At 32.7% G+C, this 21,084-nt stretch overlaps 1 protein-coding gene, 1 long non-coding RNA gene and 1 pseudogene across 3 annotated transcripts; 1 reads left to right on the plus strand and 2 right to left on the minus strand.

Moving 5' to 3' along the window:
• Window positions 1-67: 67 nt before the first annotated feature.
• On the minus strand, window positions 68-1,963 carry LOC145058791 (UDP-glycosyltransferase 73C3 pseudogene; annotated as a pseudogene).
• A 507-nt stretch (window positions 1,964-2,470) lies between these two features.
• On the plus strand, window positions 2,471-3,983 carry LOC145058866 (Pentatricopeptide repeat (PPR) superfamily protein). The gene has a single exon (XM_079006744.1). The coding sequence runs from the start codon at window positions 2,550-2,552 to the stop codon at window positions 3,780-3,782; it is 1,233 nt and encodes a 410-aa protein (XP_078862870.1). The 5' UTR covers window positions 2,471-2,549; the 3' UTR covers window positions 3,783-3,983.
• Window positions 3,984-7,385: 3,402 nt separating this feature from the next.
• LOC145058010 (uncharacterized) lies at window positions 7,386-20,638 on the minus strand. 2 transcript variants are annotated; one of them, XR_013686216.1, is made up of 5 exons: window positions 20,022-20,638; window positions 19,367-19,465; window positions 9,196-9,292; window positions 7,810-8,215; window positions 7,386-7,711 (listed from the first exon to the last, which is right to left on the minus strand). It is a non-coding gene; the product is annotated as an uncharacterized LOC145058010 (long non-coding RNA). The 2 variants fall into 2 exon arrangements; XR_013686217.1 differs by lacking the exon at window positions 9,196-9,292.
• Between the last annotated feature and the right edge of the window lie 446 nt (window positions 20,639-21,084).

Genomic DNA, 21,084 nt, shown 5'->3' on the forward strand with positions numbered 1-21,084 from the left:
AATTAAATTAAAGAATATAATATATTTATTAGAAAGACAGAAAGCCGGCTAAGATGCTAAATAAAAAGATATTTTTATAAACCTTGTGTTTTGATAAGTTTGTTGGACTATAGTCTTTGTTTACAAGGTTGTGTTTTATCCTTTTTGTGTTTTGCTTTTGTCAAATACTATGTTATGCCTATTGTGCTCCAACTGTATGCTTGTTGTGCTTCAAGAAATCTCACAAAATATGCTTAATAGTAAATACAACCAAACGATTGTGTGGTTAATTTTGTTTCATAAACATTGATTAAACATATCATTTGGGAGTGATTATTTGTTGTTAAGTTTCATATGTCTCAAAAACAACCTCTTTACCTCAATTTATAATTTTATATGTTCCCTTATATCTTGTATTAGTAGTCTCAAGTTCATGTAAGAAGATCCTCCTTCCTCCATCACTCTATTTGCTATCTTCTTAAGTTCCTTCACTTTCTTTCTTCTCTCAATTCCTTCAATCCCATCATCCATTACCTTTAATATACTCTTCTTCACATCCTCACTCTTCACTTTCACTCCAAACTTCTCTTCTTCCCCCCAATGCACAACACCCTCAGCCCCAACACCCACCCCAACCCCCAACACTTCCACCACCAACTTCTCATTCAAAAACTGATCTGCAAACTGAGGCCATGTGATCATGGCTACACCACCACATATTCCTTCAAGTATGGAGTTCCATCCACAGTGTGTCAAGAACCCTCCAACTGAAGGGTGGGACAAAATCAACACTTGTGGGGCCCAACCTCGAATCAAGAAACCCCTATCTTTTATCCTCTCTTCAAACCCACTTTCTATTACCCACTTCTCAACTTCATTGTCTCTAATCACCCAAATGAAAGGATGATTTGATGCTTCTAGACCTAAACCAAGCTCGATGAGTTGCAGAGGTGTAACATGACTCACACTACCAAGACAAGCATAGATGGTGGACCCACGTGGGAGCAAATCAAGCCATTCCAAGCATTGTTGTTCAGAAATTGTGCAACTTTTTCCTCTTTGAAGCTTATCTTTTTCACTATCATTGCATAGTGACAATGGTCCTATGCACCAGACCTTACCTTCTTTAACTTTCTTGTACTCATTGACATATTCTTGTTCCAGTTCTTCAAAACTATTGATCACCATTCCATAAGATCCCAAATCGGTTTTCCTCACCAGTTCAAGACGCTCACTTGAGGTTCGTGAGCTTGGATTGAACTCAACCGGAAGCTGTGCTCTTGTTAACTCAATGCGATCAGGCAATCCAGGCACCACAAACTTCTCTGACTCAGGCAAACCATCGAACACCTTGGATGCATACAAACTGTGAGCACATAACTGTTTGAAACAACTCATTCCATCAAAAGTAATTCTGGGTATCTGATATTTAGCCGCAGTATCAGCAGTCCAAGCGAGGTACTTATCAGATATAATACAACTTGGTCGAGGTTCTAAAGTATGGAAATTTTGCTCGAGTTTCCATTGAAGCATGTCAACTGCAGCCGAAAACTTCAGCGCTAGATCGGGAGTAGGGAGAGCGTCTAGACTTTCGCATCCCTCTGGTAATCCGACCTCCGTGGATGGAAACGGAAGTTGAAGGAAACCCACCGGGAGTCCGGGTTTGTTGAGGATGGGACTGTATCGAACGGCGTTGAGGGGTGTGGTGACGACTGTGACAGTAATATTTGGTTGCTGTGCGAGTAATTTGGCCATGTCAATCATGGGGATGGTGTGGCCAGGGGCTAGGAATGGAATCAATAGGAAGTGAAGCTCATACGTGGATTCGGAAGCCATGGAAAACTTTTGGAGATTGAGGGTTGATAATTGGTGATTAGGGAATTCGATTTTAGAAAATTTGTTTCAGAATTTTCATGTTCACGTAGAATGATCATCTTGAATCTTCTATCAAAATGGACAGCTTTTGAAAAGTCGTTGCCGTAAGAAACATGGAATTCATGGCAATAAAACACGAAGATAATATATTTATTTAATTATATATTGATTTTTTTAATAAAGATAATTACATTTTTTGTCGTTTTTATAAAATATGAGTTTAACTTTATGTAATCGTAAAACTTGATGAATTTTAATTTCATTTTTAAGAAGTCATGAGTTTTAAAAACTAGATAATAAGCGTAAAACTAATAACAAAAGAGAAATTTCAGAATAACATAGCTTATTATATTTCTGTTATAAGAAAGTATTATATTAGTTTTATTCATAAAAACTCTCTAATTATTGAAACAGTTGATTGTGTTGATAAGGGTAACAAAGTAAAAATAGGGACAGACGGTATAACAAAGTAAAATGTCGGATCAAAGATGCATATTATTTCAAATCACAGGGACCATTCATGTAATTTAGTCTAAAATTAATATTCAAATAAATATTGTATTTTTGTGTTTTTTTTTTCAAATATTGGATTTTATTTTATTTTATTTTATTTTTTCTTATTCTAGCGAGGGACTACCACGTTGTCTTCCGTCAGGCTCACTTGAGAAGGGGTTAGGGTTTATGCGAGCTGCAAAATGGAGACGATAAAGAAAGGGTTTAGGATTTCAAAATTAATTTCTTTCAGCATCTCGGATTATTCTCATCATCACCAATCTCATTTTCGAACTCATCGTCGTGTAGATTCTCCATTGTTAAGTAGATTTTTCTCCTCGTCGTCATACAATAACAGGTCTAACGATGGTTACAGTGGTGGTCGATCACCACCACCAAGACGACGCTCCGGCGATGGATTCAGCACATCAGATCGAACTCCTTCTTCGTCACGGCTTTCTGGATTCAACCACGGTAACGATGACAGCGACGCCGGCGATAATAGGGATCGAAGACACACAGGAGGAAGAAGGGATATCGACAGCAACAGAAGACCTAAGTACGATGATGATAGTAGGTATAGACCGAGTAACAGAGCATCATCGGAAGTAAACAGAACCGATAGTCGGAAATCTGAAACAAACAGCTCTTATGTCCCATTTGATGATGATGACGAACAGAAGCCCCAGTTTTCTCATACTCCACGAGTTAAAGATCCTAAGATTCAGGACGTTGATGGATTCCTCGATAGATTCAAGCTTGGATTCGATGAAGAAAAAGGTAATCCCATTTCTGACAAATCAGATACCAGCAATACTGCCGGAGAGGGAGAAGTAGTGACCGGTGAGCCTCAACCACCGCCACCACCACCACCAGAAGACGCTGATGAGCTATTTAGGAAAATGAAAGAAACAGGGCTGATCCCAAATGCAGTAGCGATGCTCCATGGTTTGTGTAGCGATGGATTGGTTCAAGAAGCAATGAAGCTGTTTGGTGTAATGCGTGAAAGAGGATCCATCCCCGAGGTGGTGATATACACAGCAGTGGTTGAAGGGTTTTGCAAGTCTCAGAAGCCAGATGAAGCTATCAGGATCTTCAGGAAAATGCAGAATAATGGTATTGTACCCAATGCATTTAGTTATGGTGTTCTTGTTCAGGGTTTGGTTAAAGGGAAGAGATTAGATGAAGCTCTTGAATATTGTTTGGAGATGGTGGAAGCTGGTCATTCACCAAATCTGGCTACTTTTACAGGTTTGGTGAATGGGTTTTGTAGGGAAAGAGATTTGGAAGCTGCTGAAATGATGATTAAGAGTTTGAAAGAGAAAGGGTTTGGATTTGATGAAAAAGGTGTTACAGATTTCATGGAGAAGAAAGGTCCATTTTCGCCTTTGGTTTGGGAGGCAATCTTTGGGAAGAAACGTTCACAAATGTTTTGATCATTTTCTATGTTTGAAAACTTCAGTTTTTCTAGAAAGAGGTTGGTGGTTTCTTGTTATTTATGGTGGATAAATAGTTGAAATTGAAACAGAACTTTGATTACAATACATAATATTAGCCTGAGATCTGGTGTTTTTCTGGAAGTTGTTTTGTATGAACTTGTATTATGCAATTAGTCAATGCATAAATTATAAACTCAAGATTTAAACTTGCACTTTAAATGAGTTTTTAAGTTTTGTAAGTATACTTATATTCCAAGTATTCCAACATTTCATATTGAATTTGATTTACCAAGTATTCCAACAGAATATGAAGATGCCTTTGTGGGAAGGTTTTGTGGTTGATAGTTGTTGATTAAGCATTGATCTGAGTGAGGCAGCATGTGTTATGTTTAGGACCGAACCAGAAGCTTCTAATTATGGTATCAAATGGTTTGAATCTGATTTTTTTTCTAGTTGTGGTATCAAATAGTTTGAATTCTAATTATGATGTCAAATTGTTTGAATTTGACTCTTTTCTAATTGTGGTATCAAATAGTTTGAATCTACCAGTGAGTCCCAACCTCTTACCAAATCAAGGAAGAGGCATACCAAACAACCTTATGTAAATAAAAGTGTGTTAGCATACAAATAGAAACATTGCGTTACTATTGATGGAGACATTTGTCTTGTTTGAGTAAAACTTATTGTTTTGGTTTTTATGTTCTGCGATTTCTAAAAATATGAAATCTTAATACAAAGTAACTTGTGTGCATCTGTCCCAAAAATTATTGTCTACACTTTACAGACAAAAACACACAAACAGATTAAGAAAACATTAATTACCATTAACATTATTAAATGAAATGATAGTTTTAACTTTTTGTTGCATTTAATTTCATGGTAGGTTAATTAATAATAAAGTGTAGTTTAGTAAAATGATATTTACTTTTAGAAGTAGGTTATTACTTTGGGACAAACCAAAAATGAAACATTGACTATTAATATGGGGCGGAGAGAGTATTTGATTTAATAAAAACAAATGTCAATTAACATTTTTTTTCTTGTAAATCATTTACAAATTATGTTGGTATTCTGAGGCCAGAGTCAGACATAGCAGGTGTCCCGAGGTAGCACGTGCAATCCTTCAATTTCGTCCTAGAGGTGTAAAATTCTATAAATGTTTCACAAATCTCTTCTATTTCTTCTTATCAAAATTATTTTACAAATACATGTCATAATAAGTTAAAGGGAGACAAACACAAAAACCTAAGGGGCGGAGGTCCATAGTAGGTGTCTCAAAGTTGCATGTGCAACCCTTCAATTTTGTCCTAGAAGTGTAAAATTCTATAAATCTTTCACAAATCTATTGGAAATCCATCAAAAAATCTGACAAACATAAATTTGTCGGTAAAAACCTTTTAGTGACGAAAACTACCTTAGGGAATGAGTTTTTTTTTTTTTTTTTTATTTTTTTTTTATTTTTTTTTATTCTAGTAGTGTAACTCCTAAATAGTTTGTATAACCCCTAATTTTTCTTTCTGTGTCTTCCACCGGGTGTTGTAATGGTTATTATGTTCTTTTCTATATAGCGAAAATCAGAGCAGGTTTTAAAAAGGATCTAAGAATGTCTAGGGTTATGCCAAGTGAGTTTCTTAATGCCTTTTTCTTCTTCTTATGAGAAATATTTCACAAATATTTTTCTTCATAACGCCTTTTAAAAAGGATCTAAGAATGTCTAGGGTTATGCCAAGAGGGTTCTTAATGCCTTTTTTTTCTTCTTATCGGAATTATTTCACAAATGTCTGCCATAGTAAGTTAAAAAAGGGAGACAAACACACTTGGAGAGGGCATTACAACAAAGAGTTGTACGTTGCGTACGGGAAGAATGAATTAATCGCTCCTTAAAAGAAATCTATTAATTCAAGTCTTGGATGATGCAACTGTGTCAAGGAAAACAATAAAAGAAGTGTCTAACGCCTTCATGCATGTTACACTTGGTTTGGGGATATAACTCAATGGGATTTAAGGAATAATATAACAAGATAGAGGCAAAAATATTATTATTTAATAAAAGTCAATAAAGTAAATAAATAAAAATGAAGTAGAAGAACTTATATTCTAAATAAACAAATTCAAACTTGAAAACGATCTTTATGATTCTCAAAGGATGAGAGGCAAGGAGATTGAACGAGAAAGATAACTTGTTAAATTAAATATTTATTCCATAATGTAAAACACTATTGTTTTTTCATAAACCGAAATAAAGGATTATATATATATACACACACACACACACACACACACACACACACACACACCTACCTTGGTCTTCCTTGGTTCATTTCAGGAAGTTCAGATGTATGAGTTGCTATGATTGACACTTATATGAGTTGCTCTATCATGTCCTTTTGAATTAAAGGCTACAAATTGTAAGAATTTATTATGGTTTATGATGGAGATCTGGATACCAACTTAGATCGTGAGAGCACTTTTCGAACTAATATTTCTACCCTATGCCTATATTGCAAGACATTCAGCCTAGGATAATCCAAGTGGACACTTACGATTCTAGGCACAGAAATCGTAAGCAGATTTTCTAGAGAGATTCTGTGAGAGTTTGATGAAAATGAGAGCTAAAATTCGTAACCATCTTCTGAGACTGAAGAGTTGTTTATATATTAAACAAGATTAGGGTTTTATTAGGGTTAGGCCGTCATTAGTTGCATTGGAAGCAAATTAGGATAATCTAAATTTAATGAGGATTTAGGGTTACCAAAACTAATGAGTTTCTTTAGTTTTACCATAATCACCCTCAAGAAATTGAATTTTCCACTATGTTCCCATATGTAAATTTCGGTGAGGTTTTGGGGTGTTGCCCCAAACCCCGCGGGGGCACTGCCCCTCGACCCCACCCGCTGACTTGGAGCCAGGGGCTCTGCCCCTTGGACCCCGCTAGGGGTGCTGCCCCTAGACCCGGCCAAAGGGGCGCTGCCCCTTTGGAAACCCCGGACCCAAGGGCGCTGCCCCCGGACCCCGACTAGTCGTCGAACAGACTTCTAATTCGATCTTATACATGTGTGTACTCCGCACCATCCCGTACATATTAGAGTACAAATTAAGAAGCCCCTTAGCTCACATGTTAGTTCCAGTTACATAAAATGACATGGTTACACTAAAATCACCAACACAAATTGACCGATCGAGCAACCAACAATGTTCCAACAACTTATTAAAAGGAGGTAATCATTTTGGGTCTTGAAAAATGCTTTCATATTGGTCTGGTAGATGTTTGATGTCTTGATGAGTATAGATGTTTGATGGCTTTATGAAATCGGAAAATGCATCAACACAACTATGAATGGGTTTAAATTAATCAGTCGCATCATTGGGATCATTTTGGAGAAGTTGTTTGGTTTAACATTGTTTGGAGGGTTAAAAAACTGTTAAAGAGGAATGTCTTTTTGAGATAATGTACAAATTCTGATGTTATTGTTTGCTTACATATAGAGTTGATATTCAGAAGATAGTTTTGACTAGTACACATGCTCATTTTATGTATTTGTATTTGCTTGCTCCATGTTAGCCCTTTAATATATAAAATCTTTGGATGTTTTCTAAATTTTGTGGGTCCTCATTTTTGCTTAGACAGGCCCTGGTCATAACAAATCCAAACATGTTTCAAAATTCTACATACCACAAACCATTTATAATCGTATAACATTAAAAGTAAAAACATCTATCTTACCCTAGATGGATGTTTGTAGTTTTAACCATAAATAAAACACAAATCCACCAAAAGGGTATTATTCATTCATTGCTTAATTTGCTTCTGCTTAGAAAGACTGAAACAAAAACCATCTTGAAAAGTAACTCCACCATAAGGCCCCACTACTTCCTTTTCTAACAAACATGTTCCTTGAAATGCTACGATTGATGTCAATTTTTGTCTATATTCCCTCCGATGTAGACATATATAATATATAATATAAGTTATCTGTAACAATATAATAAGAATTAAGAAACTACTTAATAAAAAAAATAATACCAGAGCTTGGGTTACTTTTTCAAAACCAAAAATCTGAATCCACATGGACTCAACATCCTCAGCAGCTGGAATCACCATCTTCTTAACCTTGAGATATGCAAGTAGCTTCTCAAAGCAGTTGAAGAAAAGTTGGAAGTAGCCATGAATTCAATCAATGTATTCATACAATTTTTTTTATATATAAATAAATAAAATAGACATATGATGTTGATAATGTGTAAAAAAGCACGTTTACCTTTCTTTGGTTGGTTTCACTAGTAGCAATTGTAACACATCAACAATCGATCATATTAAATTGAGTGAAAAAAATAGGAAGCTTTAATAAATAACTAAATTCAAATTCACACACCTTCAGATCAATCTTCTTATCTTCCCTCAAATAGCCAATATGATATTCCCTCTCACACTGCAAGGTATGGGGGATAAATCTAACAATCAGAAATGAAAACAACATAACTTATTTTTTTAAAATGACCATTTAACCTTGGACAAAACCTAAAACAAACCATATATCACACTACCACAGGGACCAAATTTGTGATTTTCTCTTCATACTTAGTTAAGCTTTATAACATTTTATATCATACACATGCTCTTTTAATTTTATAATATTCTTAGTTTGTAGTTTTAACCTCAAATTTATAACTTATTTGATTCCAAAATAAGATAGAAGCGATGAGACATATTCTATTACAATTAACATTAAAAAATTTACAATGAAGATTATTTGTAAGAGTGTAATACATATGTAATCCAGAGGAAGTCATGATGAGCAATCTTAAGTGGTAGCATCTTGAAACTAATGTAAAGAATCTTTGGAAATTAGGCCTTCCAATTTCCATTATGATTAAATGCAACAATGAAGATATAGAAAATAAGAAAATGTCCAATTAATACCCTAAGTGTAGCAACTAGTCATGTGCATATGAGTGAGAGAAAATGAGAGAGAGTGCCACACATGACTTAAAATTATTATGACTTTTCTCAAAGAACCATAATTGAGAAAAACATTGTAGTCTAGTAACGGATTTTGGTATAAAGGGCTTTGCCTTTTTAGGGTTGTATTGTAGTATTTGCATTTGCCAAAATTTTCCACTGGGTAAAAGGTGTAATGTATATCTTGTTCATGTAGGTTGATACCAATGTACTCAACATTTATTTCAATCAAAGGCTTATTTGTTATTTTAGGTTAATACTAAGAAACTTATCATGAAATCATTATAATTTATATTCTTTACCTTTATCTCTTTATCAAGGACCTAGCTTTAAATTTTTATTCTAACTAAAACAAAGAGGTGGTAAGACTAATACTTGGACAATATAAAAACACATAACATAAATCACCAAAATATAATATCAAGACACTTAAATGATGAGAAATATAACCTCATTGACACAAATGCAAGACCAACAGTCCTCTCACTTTGCATTCAAAAGTTTCTCACTTGCATTGTATCATAATACCATTGACCAACAAAACAAACTGCAAAATTTACAACAACAATCAAGTCAAGAGGATTATATTAGTATTTAAAGGTTATATGATTTATTTATGAACTGAAACATAAAATATCAGAGAGTAACCTAGAACCTTTGATCTCCATATTGAAGTATACTTCATATTCAAGGCTAAAGTTTTGCATAATGAAGTGGTCATTAGAAAAAAAAAACATATAAAGTGGCCTAAATGACAAAAAAGTTCACTAATGAACAAAACTTTCTTTAAGGCTTTTAACATGGAAATCGGTCCTATATTGCTACACTTTATTATAAACACTTGACTTGAGATAGATAATATTCGTCTTTACTATGACAACTTTATGGCATGACCAAATTTAGTTCCAAATTTCTCAAAAAACCTTAAAGATTTCAAAGTTCTTTATCCCCTAATAATCCCTACAGACTTCAATGTTTCAAATCTCTCAAAACACCCTGCAGAGTTCAAAGTTCCAAATCCCCCCAAAAGCCTAAAAGTTTAAAAGCTTCAAATTACCCAAAACACCTTGCTGAATTCAAATTCACATATCCCCCAAAAGACCATGTAGATTTCAAAGTTAAAATTTCCCAAAACACCATGCATAGTTTAAAGTTCCAAATTCCGCTAAATACTTGCATGTTTCAAACTTCCAAGTTCCCCAAAATCTCTTTGCTAAGTTCAAAATTCCAAATTCCCCAAAATACCCTGTAGAGTTTAAAGTTGTGAATCCTCTATTTAGCCTCGTAGAGTCCAAAGATCCAAACTCCCCAAAAGCCATGTAGATATTAACTACAAAAGTTAAAATGGGAAGACATAGAAAGGTTGGTAGTATATATACTTTTATTAAACTACATGATTATAGTAAAAGCTACATATCTCAAAAATGCGCTTAAAAGTCATAATATCTTTTGGACAATCATCCAGGTAATGAAGCTCTACTTCTGGAATCACACCAACCAAAAGTACAACTCAGTGATCCTCACAGATCAAGAAAAACACAAAGCTAAAATTTAAGTTGATCTTTAATTCTAATTGCGTACCTCTTAAATCACACGATGAAAATTAAAGATCAACTTGAATTTTAGTGTTGGGTTTTTCTTGATCTGTAAGGATCATTGAGTTGCACTTGTGCTTGGTGTAATTCCAGAAGAAGACCTTGATAACCTGAATCGATTTCCTAAAGGAGATTATCAGTTTAAGAGCATTTTTGACATATGTAGCCTTTATGATAATCATGTAGTTTAATGAAAGAACATATACTACCAACATTTCTATATCGTCCTTTTTAACTTGTGTAGTTGATGTTTGTATGGCTTTTTGGGGAGTTTGGATCTTTGGAATCTGCAAGACTAAATGGAGGATTCGGAACTTTGAACTTTAAAGGGCATTTTAGAGAATTTGGATTTTTGAATTTTGCAAGACATTTTGGGAGACTTGAAAGTTTGAAGCATGCAGGTTTCAGGGGCATTTGGAACTTTAAACTTTGCATGTTGTTTTGGGGAATTTAAACTTTGAAATCTGCATGGCGTTTTGGGGGATATAGGACTTTGAATTCAGCAAGGTGTTTTGGGTAATTTGGAACTTTGAAACTTGCAAGACATTTGGGGGATTTGGAAATTTGAACTTTGCAGAGTGTTTTAGGAAATTTGAAACATTAAAGTCTGTAGGTATTATTAGGGGATAAAGAACTTTGACATCTATAAGGTTTTTTTGATGAATTCAGAATTGAATTTGGTGGCCTACTAATTCATGCCATAAAGTTGTCACAATAAAGACGAATATTATCCATATCAAGTCAAGTGTTTGTGATAAACTGTAGCAATAAAAGACTCATTTCGATGTTAAAATCCTTAAAAAAGTTGTCCATTAGTGAACTTTTGTTTTCATTTAGGCCATTTTATATGTTTTTTGCTAATGAATACTTCATTATGCAAAAGTTTGGCCTTTAATATGAAGTGTATTTCAATAAGGAGACCGAAGGTGCTAGGTTAGCCTCAGATATTTTATCTTTCACTTCATAAATAAATCATATAACGTGTAAATATTAATGTAATCCTCTTGACTTGATTATTGTTGTAAATTTTGCAGTTTATTCTGTTGGTCAAGGGTATTGTGATATACAATGCAAGTGAGAAGCTTTTGAATGCAAAGAGAGAGGATTGTTGGTCTTGCAATTGTGTCAATGAGGTTATATTTCTCATGCATTTTAGTATCATAATACCCTTGACTAAAAGAACAAACTGCAAAATTTACAGCAACAATCAAAGTCAAGAGTAATACATTAATATTTAGAGGCTATATGATTTATTTATCAAGTGAAAGATAAAATATTAGAAACTAACATAGAACCTTACGTCTCCATATTGATTTATACTTCATATTTAATCTCATAGTTTTGCATAATTAAGTGTTTATTAGCAAAAAAAATATAAAGTGACCTAAATGAAAACAAAAGTTCACTAATGGACAAAATTTTCTTTAAGTCATCTAACATGGAAACCGGTCTTATGTTGCTACACTTTTTCATAAACATTTGACTCGAGATAGATAATATTCATCTTTATTATGACAAATTTATGGCATGAATGAGTAGGCACCAAATTCAGTTCCAAATTCCTGAATCGATTGCCAAAAGAGAGTATAAGTTTAAGAGCATTTTTGACATATGTACCCTTTATTATAATCATGTAGTTTAATAAAAGAACATATACTACCAACATTTCTATAGCTTCCTTTTTAACTTGTGTAGTTGTTGATGTTTGTATGGCTTTTTGAGGAGTTTGGATCTTTGGAATCTACGAATCTAAATGGAGGATTCGGGACTTTGAAATTTGTAAGTCATTATAGGAAATTTGGAATTTTGAATTTAACAAGACATTTTGGGGAACTTTGAAGTTTGAAGAATGCAGATTTTCAAAGAGATTTGAAACTTTAAACTTTGCATGGTATTTTAGGGAATTTGAACTTTGAAATCTGCATGATGTTTTAGCGGATATGAGACTTTGAATTCTGCAAGGTGTTTTGGGTAATTTGGAACTTTGAAACTTGAAGTGCTTTTCGGGGGATTTGGAAATTTGAACTTTGAAGAGTGTTTTAATAAATTTGAAACATCAAAGTCTGTAGGTATTATTAGGAGATAAAGAACTTTGAAATGTATAAGGTTTTTTGAGAAATTCGAAACCGAATTTGGTGGCCGACTCATTCATGCCATAAAGTTGTTATAATAAAGACGAATATTATCTATCTCAAATCAAGTGTTTATGATAAAGTATAGCAATATAAGACTCGTTTCAATGATAAAAGTCTTAAAGAAAGTTTTGTCCATTAGTGAACTTTTGTTGTCATTTAGGCCACTTTATATGTTTTTTTTGCTAATGAACACTTCATTATGCAAAACTTTAGCCTTGAATATGAAGTATATTTCAATATGGAGACAGAAGGTTCTAGGTTAGTGTCTGATATTCTATCTTTGATATTTTATCTTTCATTTCATAAATAAATCATACCTGTAAATATGTTTAGTAAAAATGCCGAATAACACCTCAAATTTATAATTTATTTGATTCCAAAATAGGATAGAAGCGATGAGACATATTCTATTACAATTAACATTAAAAAAATTACAATAAAGATTATTTGTAAGAGTGTAATACACATGTAATCCAGAGGGAGTCATGATGAGCAATCTTAAGTGGTAGCATCTTGAAACTAATGTAAGGAATCTTTGGAAATTAGGCCTTCCAATTTCCATTATGATGAAAAGCAACAATGAAGATATAGAAAATAAGAAAATGTCCAATTAATACAGTGTAGCAACTAGTCATGTGCATATGAGTGAGAGAAAATGAGAGAGAGTGCCACACATGACTTAAAATTATTATGACTTTTCTCAAAGAATCATACTGGAGAAAAACATTGTAGTCTAGTAACGGATTTTGGTACAAAGGGTTGTGCCTTTTTAGGGTTGTATTTTAGTATTTGCATTTGCCAAATTTTTCCACTGGGTAAAAGGTGTAATGTATATCTTGTTCATGTAGGTTGATACCAATGTACTCAACATTTATTTCAATCTATAGCTTATTTGTTATTTTAGGTTAATACTAAGAAAGTTATCATGAATTCATTATAATTTATATTCTTTACCTTTATCTCTTTATCAAGGACCTAGCTTTAAATTTTTATTCTAACTAAAACAAAGAGGTGGTAAGACTAATACTTGGAGCATATAAAAACACACAACATAAATCACCAAAATATAATATCAAGACACTTAAATGATGAGAAATATAACCTCATTGACACAAATGCAAGACCAACAGTCCTCTCACTTTGCACTCAAAAGTTTCTCACTTGCATTGTATCATAATACCATTGATCAACAAAAAAAACTACAAAATTTACAGCAACAATCAAGTCAAGAGGATTATATTAATATTTAAAGGTTATATGATTTATTTATGAACTGAAACATAAAATATCAGAGACTAACCTAAAGCCTTTGGTCACCATATTAAAGTATACTTCATATTCAAGGCCAAAGTTTTGCATAATGAAGTGGTCATTAGAAAAAAAAACATATAAAGTGGCCTAAATGACAAAAAAGTTCACTAATGAACAAAACTTTCTTTAAGGCTTCTAACATGGAAATCGGTCCTATATTGCTACACTTTATTATAAACACTTGACTTGAGATAGATAATATTCGTCTTTACTATGACAACTTTATGGCATGACCAAATTTGGTTCCAAATTCCTCAAAAAACCTTAAAGATTTCAAAGTTCTTTATCCCCTAATAGTCCCTACAGACTTCAATGTTTCAAATCTCTCAAAACACCCTACAGAGTTCAAAGTTCCAAATCCACCCAAAAGCCTAAAAGTTTAAAAGTTTCAAATTACCCAAAACACCTTGCTGAATTCAAATTCACATATCCCCCCAAAAGTCCATGTAGATTTCAAAGTTAAAATTCCCCAAAACACCATGCATAGTTTAAAGTTCCAAATTCCGCTAAATACTTGCATGTTTCAAACTTCCAAGTTCCCCAAAATCTCTTTGCTAAGTTCAAAATTCCAAATTCCCCAAAATACCCTGTAGAGTTTAAAGTTGTGAATCCTCTATTTAGCCTCGTAGAGTCCAAAGATCCAAACTCCCCAAAAGCCATGTAGATATTAACTACAAAAGTTAAAATGGGAAGACATAGAAAGGTTGGTAGTATATATACTTTTATTAAACTACATGATTATAGTAAAAGCTACATATCTCAAAAATGCGCTTTAAAGTCATAATATCTTTTGGACAATCATCCAGGTAATGAAGCTCTACTTCTGGAATCACACCAACCAAAAGTACAACTCAGTGATCCTCACAGATCAAGAAAAACACAAAGCTAAAATTTAAGTTGATCTTTAATTCTAATTGCGTACCTCTTAAATCACACGATGAAAATTAAAGATCAACTTGAATTTTAGTGTTGGGTTTTTCTTGATCTGTAAGGATCATTGAGTTGCACTTGTGCTTGGTGTAATTCCAGAAGAAGACCTTGATAACCTGAATCGATTTCCTAAAGGAGATTATCAGTTTAAGAGCATTTTTGACATATGTAGCCTTTATTATAATCATGTAGTTTAATGAAAGAACATATACTACCAACATTTCTATATCGTCCTTTTTAACTTGTGTAGTTGATGTTTGTATGGCTTTTTGGGGAGTTTGGATCTTTGGAATCTGCAAGACTAAATGGAGGATTCGGAACTTTGAACTTTAAAGGGCATTTTAGAGAATTTGGATTTTTGAATTTTGCAAGACATTTTGGGAGACTTGAAAGTTTGAAGCATGCAGGTTTCAGGGGCATTTGGAACTTTAAACTTTGCATGTTGTTTTGGGGAATTTAAACTTTGAAATCTGCATGGCGTTTTGGGGGATATAGGACTTTGAATTCAGCAAGGTGTTTTGGGTAATTTGGAACTTTGAAACTTGCAAGACATTTGGGGGATTTGGAAATTTGAACTTTGCAGAGTGTTTTAGGAAATTTGAAACATTAAAGTCTGTAGGTATTATTAGGGGATAAAGAACTTTGACATCTATAAGGTTTTTTTGATGAATTCAGAATTGAATTTGGTGGCCTACTAATTCATGCCATAAAGTTGTCACAATAAAGACGAATATTATCCATATCAAGTCAAGTGTTTGTGATAAACTGTAGCAATAAAAGACCGAAGGTGCTAGGTTAGCCTCAGATATTTTATCTTTCACTTCATAAATAAATCATATAACGTGTAAATATTAATGTAATCCTCTTGACTTGATTATTGTTGTAAATTTTGCAGTTTATTCTGTTGGTCAAGGGTATTGTGATATACAATGCAAGTGAGAAGCTTTTGAATGCAAAGAGAGAGGATTGTTGGTCTTGCAATTGTGTCAATGAGGTTATATTTCTCATGCATTTTAGTATCATAATACCCTTGACTAAAAGAACAAACTGCAAAATTTACAGCAACAATCAAAGTCAAGAGTAATACATTAATATTTAGAGGCTATATGATTTATTTATCAAGTGAAAGATAAAATATCAAAAACTAACCTAGAACCTTACGTCTCCATATTGATTTATACTTCATATTTAATCCCATAGTTTTGCATAATTAAGTGTTTATTAGCAAAAAGATATAAAGTGACCTAAATGAAAACAAAAGTTCACTAATGGACAAAATTTTCTTTAAGTCATCTAACATGGAAACCGGTCTTATGTTGCTACACTTTATCATAAACATTTGACTCGAGATAGATAATATTCGTCTTTGTTATGACAAATTTATGGCATGAATGAGTAGGCACCAAATTCAGTTCCAAATTCCTGAAAAAACCTTATATATTTCAAAGTTCTTTATCCCCTAATAATCTCTACAGACTTCAATGTTTCAAATTTCTCAAAACACCCTGTACAGTTCAAAGTTCCAAATCCATCCAAAAGCCCTGCAAGTTTCAAAGTTCTAAATTACCCAAAACACCTTGCTGAATTCAAAGTCTCATATCCCCCAAAACGCCATGCCGATTCCAAAATTCTAAATTCCCCAAAACACCATGTAGAGTTTAAAGTTCCAAATCCCCCTGAAAACCATGCATACTTCAAATTTCCAAGTTCCCCAAAATGTCTTTGCTAAATTCAAATTTCCAAATTCCGCAAAAAACCCTGCAGAGTTCAATGTTCCGAATCCTCCACTTAGCCTCGCAGATTCCAAAGATGCAAACTCTCCAAAAGCCACGCAGTTATCAACTACACAAGTTAAAAGGGAAGATATAGAAAGTGTGGTAGTAAATGCACTTTTATTAAACAACATGATTATAGTAAAAGATACATATGTCAAAAATGCTCTTTAAAGTTATAATCTCTTTTGGACAATCGATCCATGTAATGACGGTTTACTTCTGGAATTCCATCAGCCACAAGTGTTACTCAATGATCCTCACAGATCAAGAAAAACACAAAGCTAAAATTCAATTTGATCTTTAATTCTAATCGTGTGATTTTAGAGGTACACGGTTAGAATTAAAAATCAACTTAAATTTTAGTTTTGTGTTTTTCTTGATCAGTGAAGATCGTTGAGTTGCACTTGTGCTTGGTGTAATTCCAGAAGTAGACCTTGATGACCTGAATCGATTGCCAAAAGAGAGTATAAGTTTAAGAGCATTTTTGACATATGTACCCTTTATTATAATCATGTAGTTTAATAAAAGAACATATACTACCAAGATTTCTATAGCTTCCTTTTTAGCTTGTGTAGTTGTTGATGTCTGTATGGCTTTTTGAGGAGTTTGGATCTTTGGAATCTGCAAATCTAAATGGAGGATTTGGGACTTTGAAATTTGTAAGTCATTATAGGAAATTTGGAATTTTGAATTTAGCAAGACATTTTGGGGAACTTTGAAGTTTGAAGCATGCAGATTTTTAGAGATATTTGAAATTTTAAACTTTGCATGGTGTTTTGGGGAATTTGAACTTTGAAATCTGAATGATGTTTTAGCGGATATGAGACTTTGAATTCTGCAAGGTGTTTTGGGTAATTTGGAACTTTGAAACTTGAAGTGCTTTTCGGGGGATTTGGAAATTTGAAACATCAAAGTCTATAGGTATTATTAGGAGATAAAGAACTTTGAAATGTATAACGTTTTTTGAGAAATTCGGAACCGAATTTGGTGGCCGACTCTTTCATGCCATAAAGTTGTTATAATAAAGACGAATATTATCTATCTCAAATCAAGTGTTTATGATAAAGTACAGCAATATAAGACTCGTTTCAATGATAAAAGCCTTAAAGAAAGTTTTGTCCATTAGTGAACTTTTGTTGTTATTTAGGCCACTTTATATGTTTTTTTTGCTAATGAACACTTCATTATGCAAAACTTTGGCCTTGAATATCAAGTATATTTCAATATAGAGACAGAGGGTTCTAGGTTAGTGATTGATATTTTATCTTTAATTTAATAAATAAATCATAACCTGTAAATAATAATGTAATCCTCTTGACTTGATTGTTGCTATAAATTTTGCAGTTTGTTCTGTTGGTCAAGGGTATTATGATATAATGCAAGTGAGAAGTTTTTGAATGAGAAGTTAGAGGATTGTTGGTCTTGCAATTGTGTCAATGAGATTATACTTCTCATGTATTTTAGTATTATTTAAGCGTATTGATATAATGTTTTGGTGATTTATGTTATGTGTTTCTATAAGCTCCAAATATTAGTCTTATCACCTCTTTGTTTTAGTTAGAATGAAAATTTGAAGCTAAGTCCTTGATAAAGCCATAAAAGTATAGAATATAAATTATAAGGAAATTATGATAAGTTTCTTAGTATTAACCTAAAATAACAAATAAGCCATAGAACGAATACATGTTGAGTACATTGGTATCAACCTACATGAACAGATATACATTACACCTTTTTACCCAATAGAAAATTTTGACAAATGCAAATACTACAATATAACCTAAAAAGGCAAAGCCCTATGTACTAAAATCCACTACTAGACTATAATGTTTTTCCCCATTATGGCTTTTTGAGGAAAGTCATAATGATGACGGTTTACTTCTGGAATTCCATCAGCCACAAGTTGGTATCTCAAGAAGACGGGTTACCTAATGGAGCTAAAGTAGTTTATATATTTCTTATGGAATGGTAGTAAACTTTTATAACAAATTCATTTTAGCAAAAAAAAAAAAAAAAAAAAAAAGAAACTTTATAACAAATTTGAAATTTTAAATCAACTTATTATTCCAAACATCTAACATTCTTTTTTTAATATAATCTTAAAAGGTTACAAGTGAGACCGTGAAATATTTTGTTTTTGCTACAATACCGATACATTTTCTTTTTGAACCTTAACCCCTTATACTTTTAACATACATAATAAAAAATAACCTTTCATTTTAATCTTTTATCAGGTTAGCCCCTCACATTTTGAAGCAGTTCATGTTGTCCAAACCTCCCGTAAAACACCAAAGTTTTTTTTTTTGTTTTTTTTACCTTCAACTTTTTAATTATAGTTTATTGATTTTTAATTATATCCATGGATTGTCTAACTTAACAACCTATCTTGTTAACTTATACAACTTAAGCATTTAATGCATAAAAAATGTGTTCTTGTTTTAGAGGGACAACTTTTAGAAATAAACAACGTTCCAAATTGAAACTGCTACTCTACATTTAATGCACAAAACTTCTACTAAAAATATATAGCAAAAATGCCAAACAACCACCCAAATTTATAATTTATTTTATTTCAAAAGAGGGTCCCACATATGAGACATGCTATTATAATTAACATTAAAAACTTAATAATAAATATTATTAATGAGAGTGCATCTAAAAACTAATGGAAAGAATCTTTGGAAATTAGACCTTCCAATTTCCATTATGATCAAAAGCAACAAAAATGAAAATACAAAAAATGTTCAAATTAATACCCTAATCGTAGCAACTAGTCATGTTTGTGTATGTGTGAGTGTGTGTCACATACGACTAGTCATCATTATGACTTTTCTCAAAGAACCCAAATAATACTAAAAGACATAAGAAATAATACCTCATCGGCACAATTGCAAAGACAACAATCCTTTCTCACTTTGCATTTACAAGGTCCTCACTTTAATTGTATCGTAAAACCTTCAACCAACCAAACAACCTGCAAAAATTTACAGCAATGGTCAAGTCAAAAGGATTACATTAGTATTTACAGGTTATACGATTTATTTAAGAATTGAAAAATCAAAAATCAAAAATAATGAAAGAGCTCATATTAGAAATTTGACAAGATACGATGAGCATTTTAAGTTCTTACATTAGATTCATAAATACTAGAGTCTAGAGTGGGTGTCCATATAATAAGCAACAAGCATGTAAGTTATACAATTCAACTAACATGCACCTAACTTATACATTAACTATTAGTCTCTTACATTAAAGAGCATAACATAGTACTTTCGGGAACTAGTTTCCATAAGAACACCAAAATAGTTGTCCGACATAGTACATACACTATCAAATTTTGCATAGTTTGAGTTTCTCTAAGTGGTTAAGATGTATTCATGCAAGACCTGAAACCATTTACAATTGACATGTAATCTCATTGAAAGATTATTCTTTTAAAGCCTACTTTACAAAAACATAACTTCTGGTTTTGGTTACTATAAAAATCATGAGGGAAATAATGATTACGAGAAACTGAGGAAGCAATCTACCTTGTTCCCTGATGTTGATTGAAGATTTTTTAACTCAATCTTCATCAAACTTTCAGATCCAAAAGCTTCCTTGTTTGAATCGCGTTTTTCACTTAATACTTTCCACTTTTAACACAACGATTTTCTTATTCCTTGGATCTGTCGACATTTACGAAATCATCATTTGGACTTCGATTGTTAAACGTCGTTTCCGGAAGAAATGAACACCGTCTACGGTGAACCAAAACTATTAACATTCGGATCTAGTGAGATCTTCATGATTGACTATAACGATGACTGAATAATCAATCGGATTCATAAAAAAGAAAGAGATTGATGAAGATTAGCCATCGATCTATGAGAACAGCGATTGATTCGTAAAAAAGAAAGAGTTTGATGAAGATTAAGCATCGATCTGTGAAAACAAGCCACTGATTCATACAAAAAGGTAACAGCCTGATGATTGAGCATCGATCTGTTAAAAACAGGTACTGATTAATAAAAAAGAGAGCTTGATGAAAATTGAGCCATCAATCTAGTCCAAAAATTGATTCATAAAGAAAAGGTTAGAGCTTGATCAAGATTGAGCATTAATCTGTGAGAACAAGCACCGATTCATAAAAAAAAAAAAAAAAAAAAAAAAAGCTTGACGAAGATTGAGCATCAATCTGTGAAAACAACGATTGATTCATAAAAAAAAGGTAAGATTGAGCATCAATCTGTTAAAAACAAAATCAATCTAGAACAAAATTTGATTCATAAAAAAGGTAAGAGCTTGATGAAAAAAAGGTAAGATTGAGCATCAATCTGCGACAAACAATTCATAGAAAAATGTAAGAGATTGCGCATCAATCTGTAAGAACAAAGGATGGACTAAAAAAAATAATAAATAAATAAATAAATAAATTGCTTCGAGGAAGATTGAGCCGCATCAATCTGCAAAGACAAGAAAGACCTAAAAACCTAGGATTTGACGAATGTGGAGCCCTCTCCAACACTCCCAGCTTATAAAGAAAAAAAATTCCAAGATATTTTCCAACCATTTCCTTTTTTTCTTTTTTTTCCTTTTTTAAGTCCTGAATGA

Source organism: Lactuca serriola, chromosome 6 (genome assembly GCF_051521515.1).
Source record: "Lactuca serriola cultivar US96UC23 chromosome 6, Lser_US96UC23_V15, whole genome shotgun sequence".
Lineage (NCBI taxonomy): Eukaryota > Viridiplantae > Streptophyta > Magnoliopsida > Asterales > Asteraceae > Lactuca > Lactuca serriola.

What these genes read in the sequence shown, in the direction of transcription:
- LOC145058866 (XM_079006744.1), top strand. Translation starts at nt 2,550, where the DNA reads ATGGAGACGATAAAGAAAGGGTTTAGGATTTCAAAATTAATTTCTTTC.